Raw genomic sequence first — 18,706 nt, forward strand, 5'->3', positions numbered from 1 at the left:
GCCTGATGGAAGAAGTTGGAAGAGTGAGTAAGCCGGATGGGAGGGGTCTTTGATTATGCTGCCCGCTTTCCCCAGGCAGCGGGAAGTATAGATGGAGTCAATGGATGGGAGGCAGGTTTGTGAGATGAACTGGGCGGTATTCACGACTCTCTGAAGTTTCTTGCGGTCCTGGGCCAAGCAATTGCCATACCCCAGGCTGTGATGCAGCCAGATAGGATGCTTTCTATGGTGTATCTGTAAAAGTTGGTAAGGGTTAATGTGGACATGCTGAATTTCCTTAGTTTCCTGAGGAAGTATAGGCGCTGTTGTTCTTTCTTGGTGGTTGCGTCGACATGGGTGAACAGGACAGATTTTTGGAGATTGAAACTGCTAACCATCTCCACCTCGACCCCGTTGATGCTGACAGGGGTGTGTACTGTACTTTGCTTCCTGAAGTCAATGACCAGAGATTGTAACACTTAAGGAACAGAATAGATTGCATTCATTAGACCCTGCTTAAGTACAGGGGTGGAATGCTGTTGGGAAATTTGAAAAGGTCACAGGTCAGTTCAAGGGGCAAAGAGTGATCAACAGCCTGTGGGGAACAGACGAAGATGAGAGTCAGTCCCATGCAGCTGAAGCATTGCTAATAGTTCTGTGCTGATGGGAGGGGGGGGATGGGACACAGAATAGCCCAGGAGATGCTGGGAGCTCTGGACTGCAAAGAGGTGAAGCTCAGGGGAACAAAGGATCAGCATTTGCTTGGCGCAGTTGAGACTTGGAGCTCAGGGAAGCCCAGAAGCAATTGTTAGCAGCAGTGTGGCTAAGAAACTGGGACATTGCTTGAGTGTACACACTGAACTGTCACCTGGCCAACATGGGCCGGGGTGGCAGGGGAACCCTGTCTCAGTAGATTAGTTCAGCTGAGAAGCTGGACCTGTAACCAGATTTGACAGAAATGTGGAATAGTGTGTATTTTGCATTAAGATTGTATCTGTGGAACTTGGGTAAAGTATAGCTGCTGTCCCCTGGGGATCAGACTAGCTCTTTGAAGGAGAGGAGCAGAAATCCCGGAGGAGAAAGACAAAATTTCAAAGAATTCCTGCAACTCCACAAACGGACGAGTCCAAAGAACTGCATAGAATTAAGTCTCGTCAATTATGTATTGAAGTAGTTTGCCGGCTTGGGGTAGCTTGGTGGCACAGTGGTTCGCACTGCTGCCTCATGGCGCTGAGAGCCCGGGTTCGATCCTGGCCCCGGGTCACTGTCCGTGTGGAGCTTGCACATTCTCCCAGTGTCTGCGTGGGTCTCACTTCCACAACCCAAAAAGGTGCGCAGGGTAGGTGGATAAGCCCCGCTAAATTGACCGTTAATCACAAAAATAAAAAACTGTGGATACTCTAAATTTTGGAAAACTACAAACTAAAATTTGCATTGAAATTATTTGAAAAACGCAAGATAGTTGCAGGAATTGGCCATTTGGTGCTTTAAACCTGACCTACTATTGAATAATTTGATAACTGTTATCTTCCTGTTTTTTTAAAATAAATTTAATGTTCCCAATTCATTCTGTTTTCCAATTAAGGGGCAATTTAGTGTGGCCAATCTACCTATCCTGCACATCTTTTAGGTTGTGGGGCAAAACCTATGCAAACACGGGGAGAATGTGCAAACTCCACACGGACAGTGACCAGAGCCGGGATCGAACCTGGGACCTCAGTGCCGTGAGGCAGCAATGCTAACCACCGTGCCGCTCTCGTTATCTTCCTGTTCTAATCTCATATCCTGCAGTACCTAAAAATCTGTCTTGAATGTACATCAACAGATCTTGGGGGTACAGAATTCCAAAGATTCACAATGCTTAAGTGAAGAAATAGAACATAGAACAGTACAGCACAGAACAGGCCCTTCGGCCCTCGATGTTGTGCCGAGCAATGATCACCCTACTCAAACCCACGTATCCACCCTATACCCGTAACCCAACAACCCCCCCCCCCCAACCTTACTTTTTAGGACACTACGGGCAATTTAGCATGGCCAATCCACCCAACCCGCACATCTTTGGACTGCGGGAGGAAACCGGAGCACCCGGAGGAAACCCACGCACACACGGGGAGGACGTGCAGACTCCGCACAGACAGTGACCCAGCCGGGAATCGAACCTGGGACCCTGGAGCTGTGAAGCATTTATGCTAACCACCATGCTACCGTGCTGCCCTATCTTTCCTCATGAGCCCTACATAGCCAAACCTTATTCTGAGACTGTGATTCCCATGTTCTAGATTCTTCAGCAAGGAAAATATTCTCCCAGAATTTAAGCCCTGTAAGAATTTTATATGTTTCAAATAGATCACTTATTCTTCTAAATTCTAGGAAATATAGGCCTAGTCTACTAACCTCTCCTCATAGAGCAATCAAGCTAGTGAACTTTCATTGTACTTTCTCCAAGGCAAATATATCTTCTCTTAGGTTTCCTACCAAAACTACACTCGGTACTCTCGATGTGACCTCATCAAGGCCCTAAATAACGGTCGTCTTAATGTGAGCTTCTCAATGAAACAGCCACCAACTGAAATTCCACAATTCTGTTGCACTCACCTCAAATGTAGAGTGTGAAGGGGGAATTGCTTCGACTGTTGTATTATCTTTAGTGTCATCTTGAGTGCTTCTTGGATTCTGAAAACAAAAAGAAAAACAGCTCTTTATTTATTTTGCATTACTACTGTCTCAATTTCCTCCTCTGGTCTTGAAAATCCTTATCCTAATTTGAAAGACTCCACATCACCTTGATTCAACCTATTTCTGGTCGAAACCCATTATTTCTTGCATTCTGACATCCTAGCCCCACCAGTAGGCAAGCCTTAAAAAATATTACATTCTTACTCCTCCCTATCCCAACAAAGACACGTTAATGAACTGGCTGTCCTTTAATGCCGTACCAAAAACTTTGCTCATGCTAATGGCCATTTCCCCAGGTGCTTGGCATCTACAAAGCCCCTTTCAATTCCCCTTGCAGCTGACAGCATTGGTACGGGAAGTTGCAGCCAGCAGAATTTCCCAGATTCAGGCAACAGGTGGCTCACATGACAGGGCAGCAAAGTGCACAAGAGGCCAACACTAATGATCAAGAGATATCAGTTCAAATCCCACCACAGCAGTTGACACAATTATTTTTTTGAAGAAATATTTTTATTGAAGGTATTTTTCATCTATACAAAAATATAAAAGCCAAACCAACAACAGGTAACAAAGCTAACAACCCCGTCACCCCAAGCCCGCCTCCTTTCCCTCCCAAACAAAATACCCCTAACTCTTCTTTCCCCCCTCTGACGCCTCAATTTACTTTTAAAAAGTCGATAACCGGTTTTTACCTCAGGGTGAACCCCTCTTCCATGCAATGTATGGCGAACTTAACTTTCTCCAGGTGCAGAAATTCTCCCCACCTAAACTCCCGGATCTTCCAACACTGTGAATATTGCCACCTCCAGACTCGGAGACATCCCTACGCCCAGAATTTCAGACATTACATCCGAAAACCCCTTCCAAAATCCTCTCAACCATGGACACGCCCAAAACATATTCACATGGTTCGCCAACCCACCCCCCCCCCCCCCCCCCCCCCCCCGCCCTGCACCTATCCTCCACCCATGAAAAGAACCAGCTCATCCTAGAGGCTGTCATGTGGGCTCTGTGCACCACCTTAAATTGGATGAGGTTTAACCTCACACACTGCGAGAAAGCATTCACCCTCTGCAGGGCTTCCCTCCACATTCCAGCCCCAACTCCGCCGCCAGCTCTTCTTCCCACTTGCAGCTGACCTCCTCCACAGGAGTGCCCTCACTATGCACCAGCTCTCCACATATATCCACAACTGTCCATTTCCCAATGTCAACCTTAGACAACAATGTGTCTTGCAGCACCGGAGGTGGCAGCTCCGAAAAGGACATCTCACCTTTTTCCTAACAAAGTACCTCAACCACAGGTACTTGAACCAGTTTCTCTTGGGCAACTGATACATCTCGGCAGCACGGTAGCACAGTGGTTAGCACTGTGACTTCACAGCACCAGAGTCCCAGGTTCGATTCCCTGCTGGGCCACTGTCTGTGCAGAGTCTGCACGTTCTCCCCATGTCTGTGTGGGCTTCCTCCAGGTGCTCCGGTTTCCTCCCAGTCCAAAGATGTGCAGGTTAGGTGGATTGGCCATGCTAAATTGCCCTTATGTCCAAAAAGGTTAGATAGGGTTATTGGGTTAAGGGGATAGGGTGGAGGTGAGGGCTTAAGTAAGTCAGACCTCTTTCTGCACTGCATGTTCTATGTTCCCAGCAATCTCCTTCAGGTTCCTCCAGCCTGCAAACTTTCCTCCCGCAAACAAGTCCCTGAAGTACTCGATCCTCAACTGCCGCCACCCCCAGAACCTCGTGTCTCGCCTCACCAGCACAAACCTATCAAATTGGTTGTCACATATCGGCGCCCACAGAGACATGCCTTTCAAAGTGTTCCAAACCCTCAACGCTGATACCAGCACGGGCTCATGGGAGTACCGGACTGGCGAGAAAAGTAGGGGCACCAACAACAGTGCCCCCAAACTGGTCCTCCAACGCAATGTCGCCTCCAATCGCCCCAAACAGACTCCTCCTCCACCGCCCTTCTCCGAACCTTTGCTTTTTTGCTGCCTAGTAGTAATTCAGGCTCAGCAAAGCCAGCAACCCTCCACCCCCCAATCCCTTTCCTCCAGAAACACCCTTCTCCACCCACATGAACCTCAAATCATCCCAGTCATCTTTCTAAAAAAGGACTTAGGAACAAAGATGGGGGGGGGGGGGGGGGGGGGGGGTCTGAAGTAGGATCAGAAACTTGGGTAGCACCGTCATTTTCACTGTCTGCGCTCGCCCTGCCAAAAGCAAGGGCAACACATCTCACCTCTTGAAGTCCGCCTTCATACCCTCCACCAAGTTCAACAATCGCGCCAAGTTCAACATATGCAGCTGGGCCCAACTCCACGCCACCTGTCTCCCAGGATAGCGGAAACTCACCCCGAACACCCGGAACGGCAACTCCCATCCCTCCTCTCCTGCCCCCTGGCATTTATCGGGAACTGCTCGCTTTTTCCAAGATTCAATTTGTATCCCAGCAGTTGACACAATTAATAGATTTGGAATAAGCAGCTTGTATCTGTAACGATGATCATGTGACTGCTTATGGCATAAAAACACACCTGCCTTATTTTGGTCCTCAAAGGAAGTAAATCTGCTGTTCTTAGCCATTCAGGCCCATATGTGACACCAGACCCACATCTATTTGGTTCACTTTTAACTGCCCTCTGAAATGCTCTTGCCAGTTAGGGGCAATTAGGGATAGACAATAAATGGTACCTTGTCTGTGTGACCCACATCGCAAAAACAAATTCAAAAATGGGGAAACCATACACCATTCAATCCAAACCAAACTGAACACACCACTGAATATAGAAATGCCACTATATTTTCTTATGCATGGCTATTTCTAACAACTGTAAACTTTGAGGATGCATTTGTGTTCTATTTAAATAGGGCAGATGATGCTACACTGATTGGGGAAGGGACAGAGGAATCCACAGAAATAACCAAATTTTGCTGTGCTGCTATTGGGAGTGTCATGTGCTTTATATTCATCCATGGGGTGTGGGTGTTGCTGGTAAGACTAGCATTTGTTAACGTTGCCTAATTTGGCATGAGGTGGTGGCCTTCTTAAACAGCAGTGTTTCTAGGGAGAGAGTTCTAAGATTTTGACCCAGCAACAGTGAAGAAATGGCAATATAATTCCAAGGCAGGATGATCTGGAGCAGTGTTTTTCAAACTTTTTCCCCCCGGGACCCACATTTACCAAACAGTAGACCTTCGGAACCCATGCTGGCCGACGTTTGTGAGACATGCCAGCTGACGTTCCCGACCCATACCGGCCGACCTTCGCGATACCCCATTATTGCTTACTTTTAATGCGGCAGGTGAGCCTGTTTGGTCCTCACGATCTCTCTTGCTTCGTCATTCAATGTTACATTTCTGATAAGGACTTCAGCTGATGATTTAAGTTCTTGCTGCATGCTTTGAAATAAATCAAGACGTTTGTCCTCAAACTCTCCATGCTTGTCTTCAAATGTCTTTGAAGATTTGAGGGTTTTAAACTTCATTTGTCAGTACTTACCTGCATATAACACACATGGGCTATGCATCCTGATTTGCATTGGCACAATTAAAGCCATATTTCAAAAAATCATCTTTATACTGCTTTTTTCTCTATTCCAGTTTCTTCTTAATTGTTTGCCCTGAAGCTCGGGATACAGCTCACACCAGCACTGCTTTGTCCTGCAGTGGACTCTCCTGGGAAGCTCTTTCCAGCAGATTTAGTTGTGAGATCCTTGTCTGTTTGTATCTCTGGCCCTCTACCTTATTACAAAATGACCCATCTTCAGTTCTTCACAAAATGAAAGCTCCAAAATGAGGAATCTCACCTCTGATTTTGCACCCAAAGCAGTGACGTACCGGATGCATGACCTTCTCTCTGCCGTTGCCTCTGGCAGAAAGACTCATCGTTCATATTTAAAGGCTGGTTGCGGCTGGCATTCTTTTATTTACTTTGAAACGTTATTTTGAAGACCTAATTTTTTGAAATTTATGACTTTTTACTGCTAAAAATTAAAACAGTGACCATGTGCATCCTTACATTTACACACAAAAACTTTGTTTTCAATATATTCCCATTTCTTTAGAAATTTAACCAATTATAGAAATAAAGTACAATCTTATTTTTACTTTACAAACTACGACTTTAGGGGAGATGAAGTAACTTGTCATACACTATTTCACACTATTTCTTACTGGTTCCACTGCATTGCACTATCCAAACATCCAAGTCACCTTCTGCTTCATTCTCACCTATAGCACTTACTTCCTGCTTTCCAGAGAGTGTCGACACAAAGTGATGACTCTGTAGGTTTCTTCCAGTGTTCACATATGACAACCCTACTGACTGGCCTCGTTAATCAGTATTCCGACAAACCTGGCCTGGGCTTCCTTTCATTGTACCCACCCCAGTCACAGACCACTTCCCAACCACTATTTACCGTCGTGCGAGTGCAAACGGACACTATTCTGGACATTGAACAAGTAGCCGCAGATTGATTCTGCCGATCGGTGGCAGGGGGCGAGCCGAACAGCGCGTAAAGGGCGAGCAATGGAGCGGAGCTCCAAGATGGGGCCACCACTGTTAGCATCGTGTCCACGTGGACGCCCGTCAGCCCATTCACCTCCCCCAACCCCACCACCGCTCTGCGTGCAGTGACCAGCACACAGCCCAGCCTCGCACCGCCCCCTCAAACACCATAACTAATCAGGGACTGCCCGTGGCCGGCATTCTTAAAAGCCGGTGGCGGCAGATGGGAACTGCTCCCTGCGATCCCACCAGCCTCCTGACACACACGCGCGACCCATCTGCGGGAAACCGAGGCGAAAGGTAGATGACCAGGAAAACAGGTCCAGCCTACATCACTCACAGCCTGGGCATTGTGGTCGCGAGGAACAGCTTCCCAAACCCTCAGGAACTCGACAGGGCACACAGGTCGCTCCGGCCAAAATCCAAGATTGGGGAGCAGCCGAGAGCGATCATTGCGAAAGGGCTGAATTCAATAAGGCAAAATTAGCGCTCAACAAGAGCCGGGGTGGGGGGGCGCGCGCGGCGGTTCGGCATGTTGTTCCCAGCCAGACTCTGGGTAACCTATAAAGGGAAAGAACATTACTTCGGAACCCCAGCGGAGGACCGAAGAGTTGGTAAAGACCAACAATCTAGAAAAGGAACAGACGCAGCAACGGTGAGGGCAGCGAGGAAAAGACGGAAAGTGGAGGACGAAACGGGACCAAGATCTGTTGTATGGACTTTGTTTGCGCGGACTGTGGTGCCCGTTCTTGGACTAAAGTAGGAGGGCAGAGAGAGGGAAGCAAGGAGAGGGGAAACAGGTGAGAGGGGGCGGGGGGGGGGGGGGGGGCGCGAGGAAGGGAATGGAGAAGGGCAGACAGAGCAGAGACAGGGTGAGAACAGCCCTGGGAGGGGAGCCACTGTACTAGCAGGGAGGCCTAGCACGGGAAGTAAGAAGTAAAGGAGGCCGGAACACACCTCTCAGGGGAGAGGGAGCGTCTGGCCAAGGGGGGAATTGGGGGGGGGGGGGGGGGGGGGGGGGGACAGAAAGGAGGGCGAATACAGGCGGGGAGGAAAGGGGGGGGGGGAAACGGGGGAGGTTCACGGAACAGAAAAAGGTCAGAAGTTTGGGACAGGATTGGCAGCGAAACAGACACAGGCCTCGGCTGGCATGGAGCAGGCTGAGGAATCAATATGGCGCCGCAAGCAGCCACTTTAGACGGTCCCTAAACAAAGGGTGACCCTGGAGTGCAGGAATGCACCCACGTGGTGTACACAACAGTTGGCGGCCATGTTGGGTGGCTCCCGGATAAAGGGAAAACCCGGAGCGCAGGGGGCCGACCTCATGGGGAGAGCAGCGACCGTGGCCATTTTGGACAGCCCCCTAACAAAGGGATCCCCCGGAGTGCAGGGGCGCATCCACCAGGTAACTATGGTTAATCCCGCAGGACTGGTGAGTCAGAAACCCCCCACCAGGATAGTCAGCTGGAACATAAGGGGACTTAACGGCCCAGTGAAAATATCCAGATTCTTCACCCACTTGAGAAGCCTGAAGGCTAACATACTCTAACTACAGGAGACACATCTGAGGGAGAAGGACAGACTACTGGTAAGGAAGGGCTGGGTGGGACAGACGCACCATTCATGCTACGGGACGAGGGCTAGGGAGTGGCCATACTGATTAGCAAGAGGACGAGATTTACTGAGACTAGGACGGTTACGGAACCCGAGGGATGGTACGTCATGGTCAGTGGTGTCCTGGAAGGGGCACTGATAAATGTGTACACTCCAACTGGGATGACGCAGACTTTATAAAAAAGACCATGGCGGAAATCCCCGACTGATCATAGGGTGGCGACTTCAACTGCATACAGGACCCACTGACCGACCAATCAAACCCCAAAACAGGGAAAATGGCGAAGGAACTGGGAGCAATTATGGAGCAGATGGGGGCGGAGGACCCGTGGAGGTTCCTGCACCCGGGTGAAAAAGAATTCTTGTTTTTTTCACAAGTGCAGAAGGTCGGTGCAACATCGTGGGCCGAAGGGCCTGCACTGCGCTGTATCGTTCTATGTTCTATGTATATATCCGTATCGACTTCTTTCCAGTGGGGGAAATTGGCGCTTCCAGAAATGACAGGAGCAGAGTACTCCGCAATAGTCATCTCTGACCACGCTCCACACTACGTGGATGTGAGGTTGAAGACAGGCCATGCCCAGTGCCCCACATGGAGGCTGGACACGGACCTCCTAGCCAACAAGGCCTCCTGCCAAAAAACATCTCGGGCAATAGGCGATTACGTGACTAACAACCGGAAGGGGAAGTCTCAACCTTCCACGTTCTGGGAGACACTGAAGGCTGTGATCCGAGAGGAATTAATAGCCTACATGGCACACAGAGATAGGAAGAGAGGGAGGCCAGGCAACAGCTGATCGACTCCATCTTGGAGGAAAGACAGAAAATGCTCCGAGGCCCGACCGTAGAGCTGCTGTCGGAGAGGGAAAAGCGACAAATGGACTTTAACCTGCTATCCACTAGGAAAGCAGTGTACCAACTCCGCCAGACACGGGAGACCTTCTATGAACATGGAGAAAACGCTGGCCGCCTACTGGCTCACCACCTGAGAAAGCAGGCAGCCACGCGGAAAATAGCGCAGTTAAAGAATGGTAGAGACAGACTGGTAGCGCTACCAAAAGAGGTCAATCAAACATTTGAGATCTTCTACTGAACTCCTGATGGGGACGCGGGGTTGAAACAGTTCCTCGACGGACTTCAATGCAAATTGTGGGGGAGGACAGGGGGAGCTGGAAGCACCAATAGATCTGGGAGAAATCGTGGAGAGCATCAGCTCCAAGCAGATGGGTTCCCGGCGGACTTCTACAAAAAATTCACACCAGCCCTGGCCCCACATCTAAGGGACATGTTCGCAGACTCGCTGGCAAGGGGCACTTTGCCCCCACGCTAGCACAGGCCACAATCTCATTGATACCCAAAAAAACAAAGATACGACGGAATGTGGATCATACAGACCCATTTTGCTGCTGAATGTGGACGCGAAAAGGTCCTGGCCAAAAGGCTGGAGAACGCCATACCGGAGATGGTCGCTGAAGACCAGACGGCTTTGTCAAGGGTAGGCAACTCACTGCGAACATCAGACGGCTGATGAAACTAATAATGACACCCCCCCTGGGGCGAGAACACCAGAGGTGATTGTCTCCCTGGACGCAGAAAAGTCCTTTGACAGAGTCGAATGGAAGTACGCCCTCGAGGTACTGAACAGTTTGGGCTAGGAGCAGGATTCACCACCTGGGCGAGACTCCAGCACGACGCTGCCAAAGCGATCGTCAGAACTAACACCACCAGTTCTGAATACTTCTAGCTGCAAAGAGACACAAGGCAAGGATGCCCAATGTCCCCGCTCCTGTTTGCATTAGCAATCGAACCCCTGGCGATAGCCCTTCGGGGTGTGAAAAACTGTAAGGCATACAAACAGGAGACAGAGACAGAGAGGAGACAGTGAGCACAGACTTTCGCTCTATGTAGATGACTTGCTCCTGTACGTCTCAAAGCCACAGGAAGGACTGAAAGCAATCATGCAGATCCTAAAAGAGTTCAGAACTTTCTCAGGTTGCAAACTCAACCTGGGCAAACGCGAAGCATTCCCAGTGAACCCAAAAGGGGGAGAGACAGAGCTGGAGGGATTCCCATTCAAAATAGCCCAAAACAGATTCCGATACCTGGGGATCCAAATAGCCAGAGACTGGTTACAGATCCACAAATGGACCCTGACCAGCCTGGTGGAGGAAGTCAAAAAGTACCTATAGAGATCCTCAAGGTCCACTATATTGGCACCGCACATTCCCTCAAACACTGGCGCAGGGTGGCAGCAGTGTGTACCATCTAGAAGATACACTGCAGCAACTCACCAAGGCCCCCGTGGCAGCACCTTACAAACCTACAACCTCATCCACCTAGGACAAGGGCAGCAGATGCTTGGCAACACCACCATCTATCTGCAGGTATCCTGACTTGGATCCATTGAAAAGTCGCCATAGTACCAGATAACTCTTTGAGAGCGAGCGCTGAATGGTGGTGGTTTAACCTGAGGATCACCGCACCTCAGACGGGGAGTAAGGTTGAGAAGGCGGACCTTCAAGAATAACCTCAGCCAGTACGGGAATTGAACCTGCGCTATTGGCCTGCATCACGAGCCAGCTGTCCAACCAACTGAGTAAAACCAGCCCCCTCTTGGAACTATGACGTTTTTTTTTATTTTTATAAATTTAAAGTGCCCAATTATGTTTTCTCCAAATTAAGGGCCAATTTAGCAAGGTCAATTCACCTACCCTGCACATCTTTGTGTTGTGGGGATAAGACCCACTCAGACACGGGGAGAACGTGCAAACTCCACACGGACAGTGACCCAGGGCAGGGATCGAACCCAGGACCTCAGTGCCACGAGGCAGCAGTGCTAACCACTGCGTCACTATGCCACCCCGCTCTTCCCTTACTGTTACTGGGTGAAAATCCTCCTTTCCTAACAGCACTGTGGATGTACCCATATCGAATGAATTCCAACGGTTCAAGGAGATGGCATACTACCATTTGCTCAAGGGCAATTAGGGATGGGCCAGGCGGTTAAAATGAATGTGTCGCCGCGATTTCTGTTTATTTTTCAATGCCTACCGATTTTCCTGCCAAAGTCTTTTTTCAGGGAGACTGAGGGAAGGATTACCTCGTTCATATGGGGAGGGAAGGTGGCCAGAGTGAGGAAGGTGCTGCTACAGTGGGGAAAGCAGGCAGGGGGGTTTGGGTCTCCCGAACCTGATGCACTACTACGAATGTGGAGAAGGTGCTGAGCTGGGTCAGTGGGGTTGATTCCCAGTGGGTCAGAATGGAGGAGAGTTTGTGCAAGGGGTCGAGGCTTAAAGCACTAGCTACGGCCCCGCTCCCGATAGCTCCGGGGAAATACTCAGGGAGTCTGGTAACAATAGCTTCATTGAAAATCTGGAGGCAGTTTCGCCAACACTTCAGGTTGGGGGCAGGGTCGAGAGAAATGCCAATTTGGGAGAACCACAGATTTGAGCCAGGGAGGTGGGATGGAAGCTTTCGGAAATGGGAAGCGAAGGGGATTAAGACCCTAAAAGATTTGTTTCTTCGGGGTCGATTTGCAGGATTGAGGGAGCTGGAAGCGAAGTATGGGCTGGAACAGGGAGAAGTGTTTAGATATATGCAGGTTCGGGACTTTGCCAGGAAGGAGATACAGAGTTTCCCGGAGGAACCGGCCTCCACATTGTTGGAGGAGGTGCTGGTGGCAAGGGGACTGGAGAAGGGGACAGTGTCAGCGGTGTACGGAGCTATTTTGGATAAGGATAAGGACCACTGGAGGGGATCAAAGCAAAGTGGAAGGAAGAGTTGGGAGAGGTTATATAGGAGGGGGTCTGGTGTGAGGTACTCCGGAGAGTGAATGCCTCCACCTCGTGTGCGAGGTTGGGGCTGATACAGCTGAAGGTGGTGTACAGGGCACACCTCACGAGGGCGAGGATGAGCCGATTCTTTGAAGGGGTAGAAGATGTGTGTGAACGTTGGGGGGGGGGGGGGGGGGGGGTGGCGCTAATCACGTTCATATGTGTTGGTCCTGTCCAAAGCTAGGGGAGTACTGGAAGGAGCTGTTTAGGGTAATTTCCAAGGTGGTGCATGTGAAACTGGACCCGGGTCCCAGGGAGGCCATATTCGGGGTGTCGGACCAGCCAGGGTTGGAAACGGGTGCGGAGGCAGATATCATAGCCTTCGCCTCGTTGATCGCCCGAAGGCGGATCCTGCTGGGATAGAGAGCGGCCTCTCCACCCTGTGCCCTGGCGTGGCGAGGGGACCTGTTGGAATACTTGACCCTTGAGAAGGTTAAGTTCAAACTGAGGGGAAACTCGGAGGGGTTCTACAAGTCATGGGCACTATTTATTATGCACTTTCAAGAACTGGATAACATCGAACATTAGTTGGGGGGGGGGATGTGTGGGTGGGTTGGGGAGGAGGGGGCCATGTATGTTAAAGATGACTATGGGTAATCCCCGATTCCTTTTTTGTCATGTGTTTATGTTAACATGCGGGCTGATGTATGGGCATGGTGGGAGGATGGGATCGTTGTTAATGTTATGGGTTTGAGATATTTGTTGTTGGTTATTGTTTGTTGGTGGTGGGTGTAAATTCGGGAGAAAAATTGTGAAAAAGGAAAATAAAAAATTTTTTTTAAAAAGGGATGGGCAATAGAACTGGTCCAGCTGGTAAAGCTCACATCCCATGAAAAAATAAAAAAAGAACTAACCCCAAGATGCACTCACCTCTTTCAGGGGCTCCAATTTCTTCACATGGATTAAAGATGGATGATGGTACTGAAAAAGAAAAATTACATTATTACCTTGGGGGAAAAAAAAGCTGCAAGTGGGTAGTAGTTAGGCTGTTATACAAAGCTTTGGTAAGACAACAAGGAGTACTGTGAGCAGATCTGGGCATCGCATCTTCGGAAGGATATATGCAGTGTAGATTTGATAGAATAATTAAGGCCCCAGCACCGATCCTTGTGGCACCCCACTAGTGACAGCATGCCAACCTGACAGTGACCCATTTCTCCTGACTGCTTCTTGTTCGCCAATCCGCTATCCATGCTAACATATTCCCCATAAAACCATGAGCACTTATCCTGTATTGTTAATTCTTTTCTTGCACTTTCCTGAATCCCTGTTCGAAATCTAAATACACTATATCTACTGGTTCCCCTTCATCCAGCCTGCTTGTTACGTACTAAAAGAGCTCTATAATAAATTTGCCAAACACAATTTTCCTTTTGTAAAACCATGTTGGTTCTGCCTGGCTGTATTATGATTTTCTAAATATCTCACTTCTACACCCACGATAATGGATTCCAACATTTTTCCAATGACCCATGTTACGCTAACTGGTGTATAGGCACTTGCTTTCTGATTCCCTCCTTTCTTGAACAGCAGTATTTAATTTGTGGTTTCCCAATCTGCTGGAATCTTTCCAGAATCTATGGAATTTTGGAATATTACAACTAATACATTGAGTATCGCTGCAGCTACATTTTTACGATACAGGTCATCAGACCCAGGGAATTTTCTTCTAGCCTTTTGTCCCATTAGTTTTCCTAGTGATTTTTCTCTCGTGGTAGTAATTTGTTTTAATTATCTCGTTCCCTTTTGCCCCTTGATTTTCTTTTATCATTGGGATTTTGTTTTCTACCCTAAAAACAGGTACAAAATACTTGTTAAAATTTTCTGCCATTTCCTTATTTCCCAGTCTCATCCTCTGAAGGACTAATGTTCACCTTAGCTACTCTCATTTTTATTTCCACTTGTAGTAGCTCTTGCCATCTGTTTTCATATTCCACGCTAGCTTATTCTGTATTCCATTTTCACCATCGTTAGTATGTTTTTAAGTCATCTTTTTTGGCTTCTAAGACTTGCCCAATCTTCCGGCCTATCTCGAACTTCCACAGCATTGCATGCATTTTCTTTCAATTTGATATGATGCTTAACTTTTTTAGTTGGCCACGAAACGTTATTTTCCTGTAGAAGCATTTTTTCCCTCAATCATCTGTTGAGAGTTATGAAATCGCATACTAAATGTTTACCACTGCTTCGCTATCATCTTGTCTTTTTACCTATTTCTCTGCCCAATGTGTACTACTTTGCTTTCATATTTTTATAATTTTATTTATTTAAGTTAAAGATATCAGGTTCATGCCCAGGTTTCTAACTCTCATTATATTATGATCATTTGCCCTTTACTGAGATCATTGATTAAACCCGTCTCATCACTGATTGATTCCCAAACACTGTTCTAAGAAACTGTCCTGAATACATTTTATGTGCTCATCATGAAGGATACCTTCCAATCTGTACATTGATTAAAATCACTCACGATTAATAATAATCGTTATTATATTAGTGTCACAAGTAGGCTTACATTAACACTGCAATGAAGCTACTGTGAAAATCTTAGTCGTCACACTTCGGCGCCTATTCGGGTACACTGAGGTAGAATTCAGAATGTCCAGTTCACCTCACAAGCTCGTCTTTTGAGATTTGTGGAAGGAAACCGGAGCACCCGGAGGAAACCCACGCAGACACGAGAGAACATGCAGACTTCGCACAGACAGTGACCCAAGCCAGGAAATCGAACCTGGGTCCCTGGTGCTGTGAAGCAACAGTGCTACCAACTGTGCTACCGTGCCTCAGTACTGTTCTTACAAGCCGCCATTATTTCTTAATTTATACTCAATTTGACTGCGTAGCAACTGTGATGGGACTTTTAAGCTCCTCCCACCAGTTACTTGCTCCCTTTCAGATTTCTCAATTCCACCTAAATGGATTTTATATTTGAACTTCTGAGCCAAGAACATTTCTCACTACTGTACTGATCTCATCCTTTCATACAGCCACCCACCTCCTTTTCCTTTATTCCTATATTTCCAGAATAGCCTTGAATAATTGGTTCACATCCTTGATCATCTTGCAAATATGTCTCTGTAACATCTATCATAACAAACATTTATAATGCTATCACTTCATCCAACTTGTTGTTATTAATGCTGCATGCTAACTTTGTAAATTGCCTCTTATGTAAACCCATCTCCCAACTTTTATTTTAAAGCCCTCTGGACTGCCAATAGTTAACAAATTGTCAGGACAGAAGGCCGTCCCAGGCAAATTGCTTCCTCTTTCCCAAATACTGCACACTACAGAATCACACCCTGGCAACACACACATAAAAGAGCAGCCACCCACATGTGCACAAGTTACAAAGGCGGCTTTCCTTCGCATGTGTAATCTACAGTGGCACAACGCATACACCGCAGCTACATAGGCATTCCCCACACCATGCAGGCAACTTACAGAATTGACCCCCCGGGCACGGAAAGCAGAAAGCCACGCCCCCCCCACGCCCGCAAAGTCACGCCCCCACAACCGCAAAGCCACGACTGCAAAGCCAAGCCCACAAAGCCGTACCCTCCTCGCACGCAAACCGCAAAGCCGTGCCCTCCTCACACGTAAACCGCAAAGCCGTGCCCTCCTCACACGCAAACCGCAAAGCCATGCCCTTCTCGCACGCAAACCGCAAAACCGCGCCCTCTGCACACGCAAACCGCAAAACCGCGCCCTCCGCGCACGCAAACCGCAAAGCCATGCCCTCCTCGCACGCAAACTGCAAAGCCATGCCCTCCTCGCACGCAAAGGCGTGCCCTCCACGCACGCAAACCGCAAAGCTGTGCCCCCTCGCATGCAAACCGCGAAGCCGCGCCCTCCGCACACGCAAACCGCAAAGCTGCGCCCTCCGCACACGCAAACCGCAAAGCTGCGCCCTCTGCACACGCAAACCGCACCCTCCGCACACACAAACCGCGCCCCCTTGCATGCAAACCGCGAAGCCGTGCCCTCGGCGAATGCAAACCGCAAAACCGCGCCCTCCGCAAAAGCAAACCGCAAACCGTGCCCTCTGCGAACACAAACTGCAACGCTGTGCCCTCCGCGAACGCAAACCGTGCCCTCTGCGAACGCAAACCTCAAAGCCGTGCCCTCCACAAATGCAAACCTGTGCCCTTCGTGCACACAAACCGCAAAGACGCGCCCTCCATGCACACAAATTGCAAAACAGTGCCCTCCACGCACGCATACTACAGAATTGCCCCTTCCAGGCACACAAACTACTGAATTGCTTCTCTTCCCCCCCCCCCCCCCTCGGTCCCCGTCCACCGGGGGCACACAAACTACTGAATTACTCCCTTTGGGCACACACACTACACTATTAACTGCCTTGCTCTCAGAAACTGTAAAGTTGTGCCCTCCCTATACACAAACTACAGAATCACCCCCCCTTCCCCTCACACAACAGAACCCACCCCACAGACACACCACTGTGCTCACACCTTGCACTCTGTGATTCACACTGCTCTGAGTTACCTGTGTTTTAAGGCGCTCTGTGCAGTTGTTAATAATTATGAAATTTTGTGCATAGCTTCCCGACCATCCATCATGTACTTCTCTGTTATTTTCAAAGTACACAATATTCTGCTCGTCCTGCAATGAATGAAATACAGAATTATATAAACTGAAGGCATCAATATTTCATTGTAGAATGGGGAATGGTCAGAAAGGGGGGCAGAAAGGAGGTGTGGCAGGAACATGGATAAAATTGGGATGAAAATAAGTGCCTTCCTTTTAAGGTATGCAGCCGGACACTACATCTGCTGCCAATGTACTCCCCAGAATATGACATACAGAACACAGTTCAAACTAATTCACTGGGCTTTTGAGATAAAGACCGGCATTTGTGTCGGATAGCTTATGGCTTTTGGATATTCTGAAGTGCTTTACAGGTAATAAAACACTTTTCAACTGTTGTCTCTGTTCCCAGGCAGCAAGTTCCAATGAACAGCCATGTGCTAAGAGCGTGACAATCTAATTTTGGGAATGTTTGTTGAAGGATAAGTATTTGTTGGGACACTAGGGAGAATGCCCCCACTCTTCTTCACAAGTGTCATGGGTTCTTTTACATCCACAACTTGGGGAAGATTGGACCTTGGTTTAATGTCTTCGCCTAAAAGGTGGCATCACTGTCAGTGCAGCATTGGCTTTATGCTCAAGGATCTAGAGCGGGACATGAACTCGCAAACCTCTGGCTCACAAGTGAGAGTGCTCCCACTTGCCTAACACTGTTAAGAGGTATGAAAAGGTACAATATAAACGTAGCCGGTTTTTGATTTGTAACTTCACATGTCTTTGATGATATTTGTGTGGTCAGATGGCCAACAACCTGATCTGTGGGCCCGACACAGAATCAGACACTTTAAATTAAACCACAGTCAACAGCCTGCAGCCAGGCCTGATGGGAATTTGAACAGGTCAAGTTTGAATACACTGGTCAGAGACGGGCAAGCCAGGCACATCTGGACTTGCCTTGCAAACGGAGATCGGAGATAATCGACCTTAGGTGCTGGGACCCCTACCCAGTGACCTCATTGGTTGACTGTCAGAGAATCTATTCGAAGGGCACAAAGACGGGGTTAAAAAGAGACACCGAGAGACTATCCCAGCGAAAATAAGACGCTGAGACCATAGACAAGACTCGGCAGTGATCCAGAGACAGACGGAAGAGCACCTTCCCAGATGAGGACCCTGAGACAGCAGAGACTCAAAGAACTGGACCCACAGCTCAATCGAGTTCATCAGCACGGTTAGCATTAGAATCTTGGGCAAATAATATTGAGGTTATTTGGGATAATTGCTGTCTGTAAACATTTATTGTATTTGTTAATAGTGTTGAATTGTGAACCTTTTTTTTCTTTGTTCATCTCATCTGGCATCAATCAAGGGCATCTGGGCAAATCGTTTTAATAAACTGGTCAAAGTGTATGATTTACAGACATTTGGGACCATGAGCATGGTCAGCAGTTGTGTAAGACACAGGACTGCTTCCTAGTAGGTCTTCGAGGCATGAATTTTACTTGTACTCCCTTGCATACACCATGAATTTGATCAAGTGTT

General features: G+C 48.3%; 1 protein-coding gene across 2 annotated transcripts in view; it reads right to left on the bottom strand.

Annotated features, from left to right (window-relative positions):
- LOC119956176 (transmembrane protein 87A-like) overlaps positions 1–18,706 on the bottom strand; it is a 104,875-nt gene that overhangs the window by 65,845 nt on the left and 20,324 nt on the right. For both annotated transcript variants that reach the window (XM_038783116.1, XM_038783106.1), the window contains exons 4-6: positions 17,123–17,239; positions 13,484–13,534; positions 2,578–2,655 (exon numbers count right to left, since the gene is read on the bottom strand). In XM_038783116.1, coding sequence (XP_038639044.1) covers positions 2,578–2,655; positions 13,484–13,534; positions 17,123–17,239 — 246 coding nt within the window. The remainder of the gene's footprint in view (positions 1–2,577; positions 2,656–13,483; positions 13,535–17,122; positions 17,240–18,706) is intronic.

This window comes from Scyliorhinus canicula, chromosome 2, assembly GCF_902713615.1.
Source record: "Scyliorhinus canicula chromosome 2, sScyCan1.1, whole genome shotgun sequence".
Lineage (NCBI taxonomy): Eukaryota > Metazoa > Chordata > Chondrichthyes > Carcharhiniformes > Scyliorhinidae > Scyliorhinus > Scyliorhinus canicula.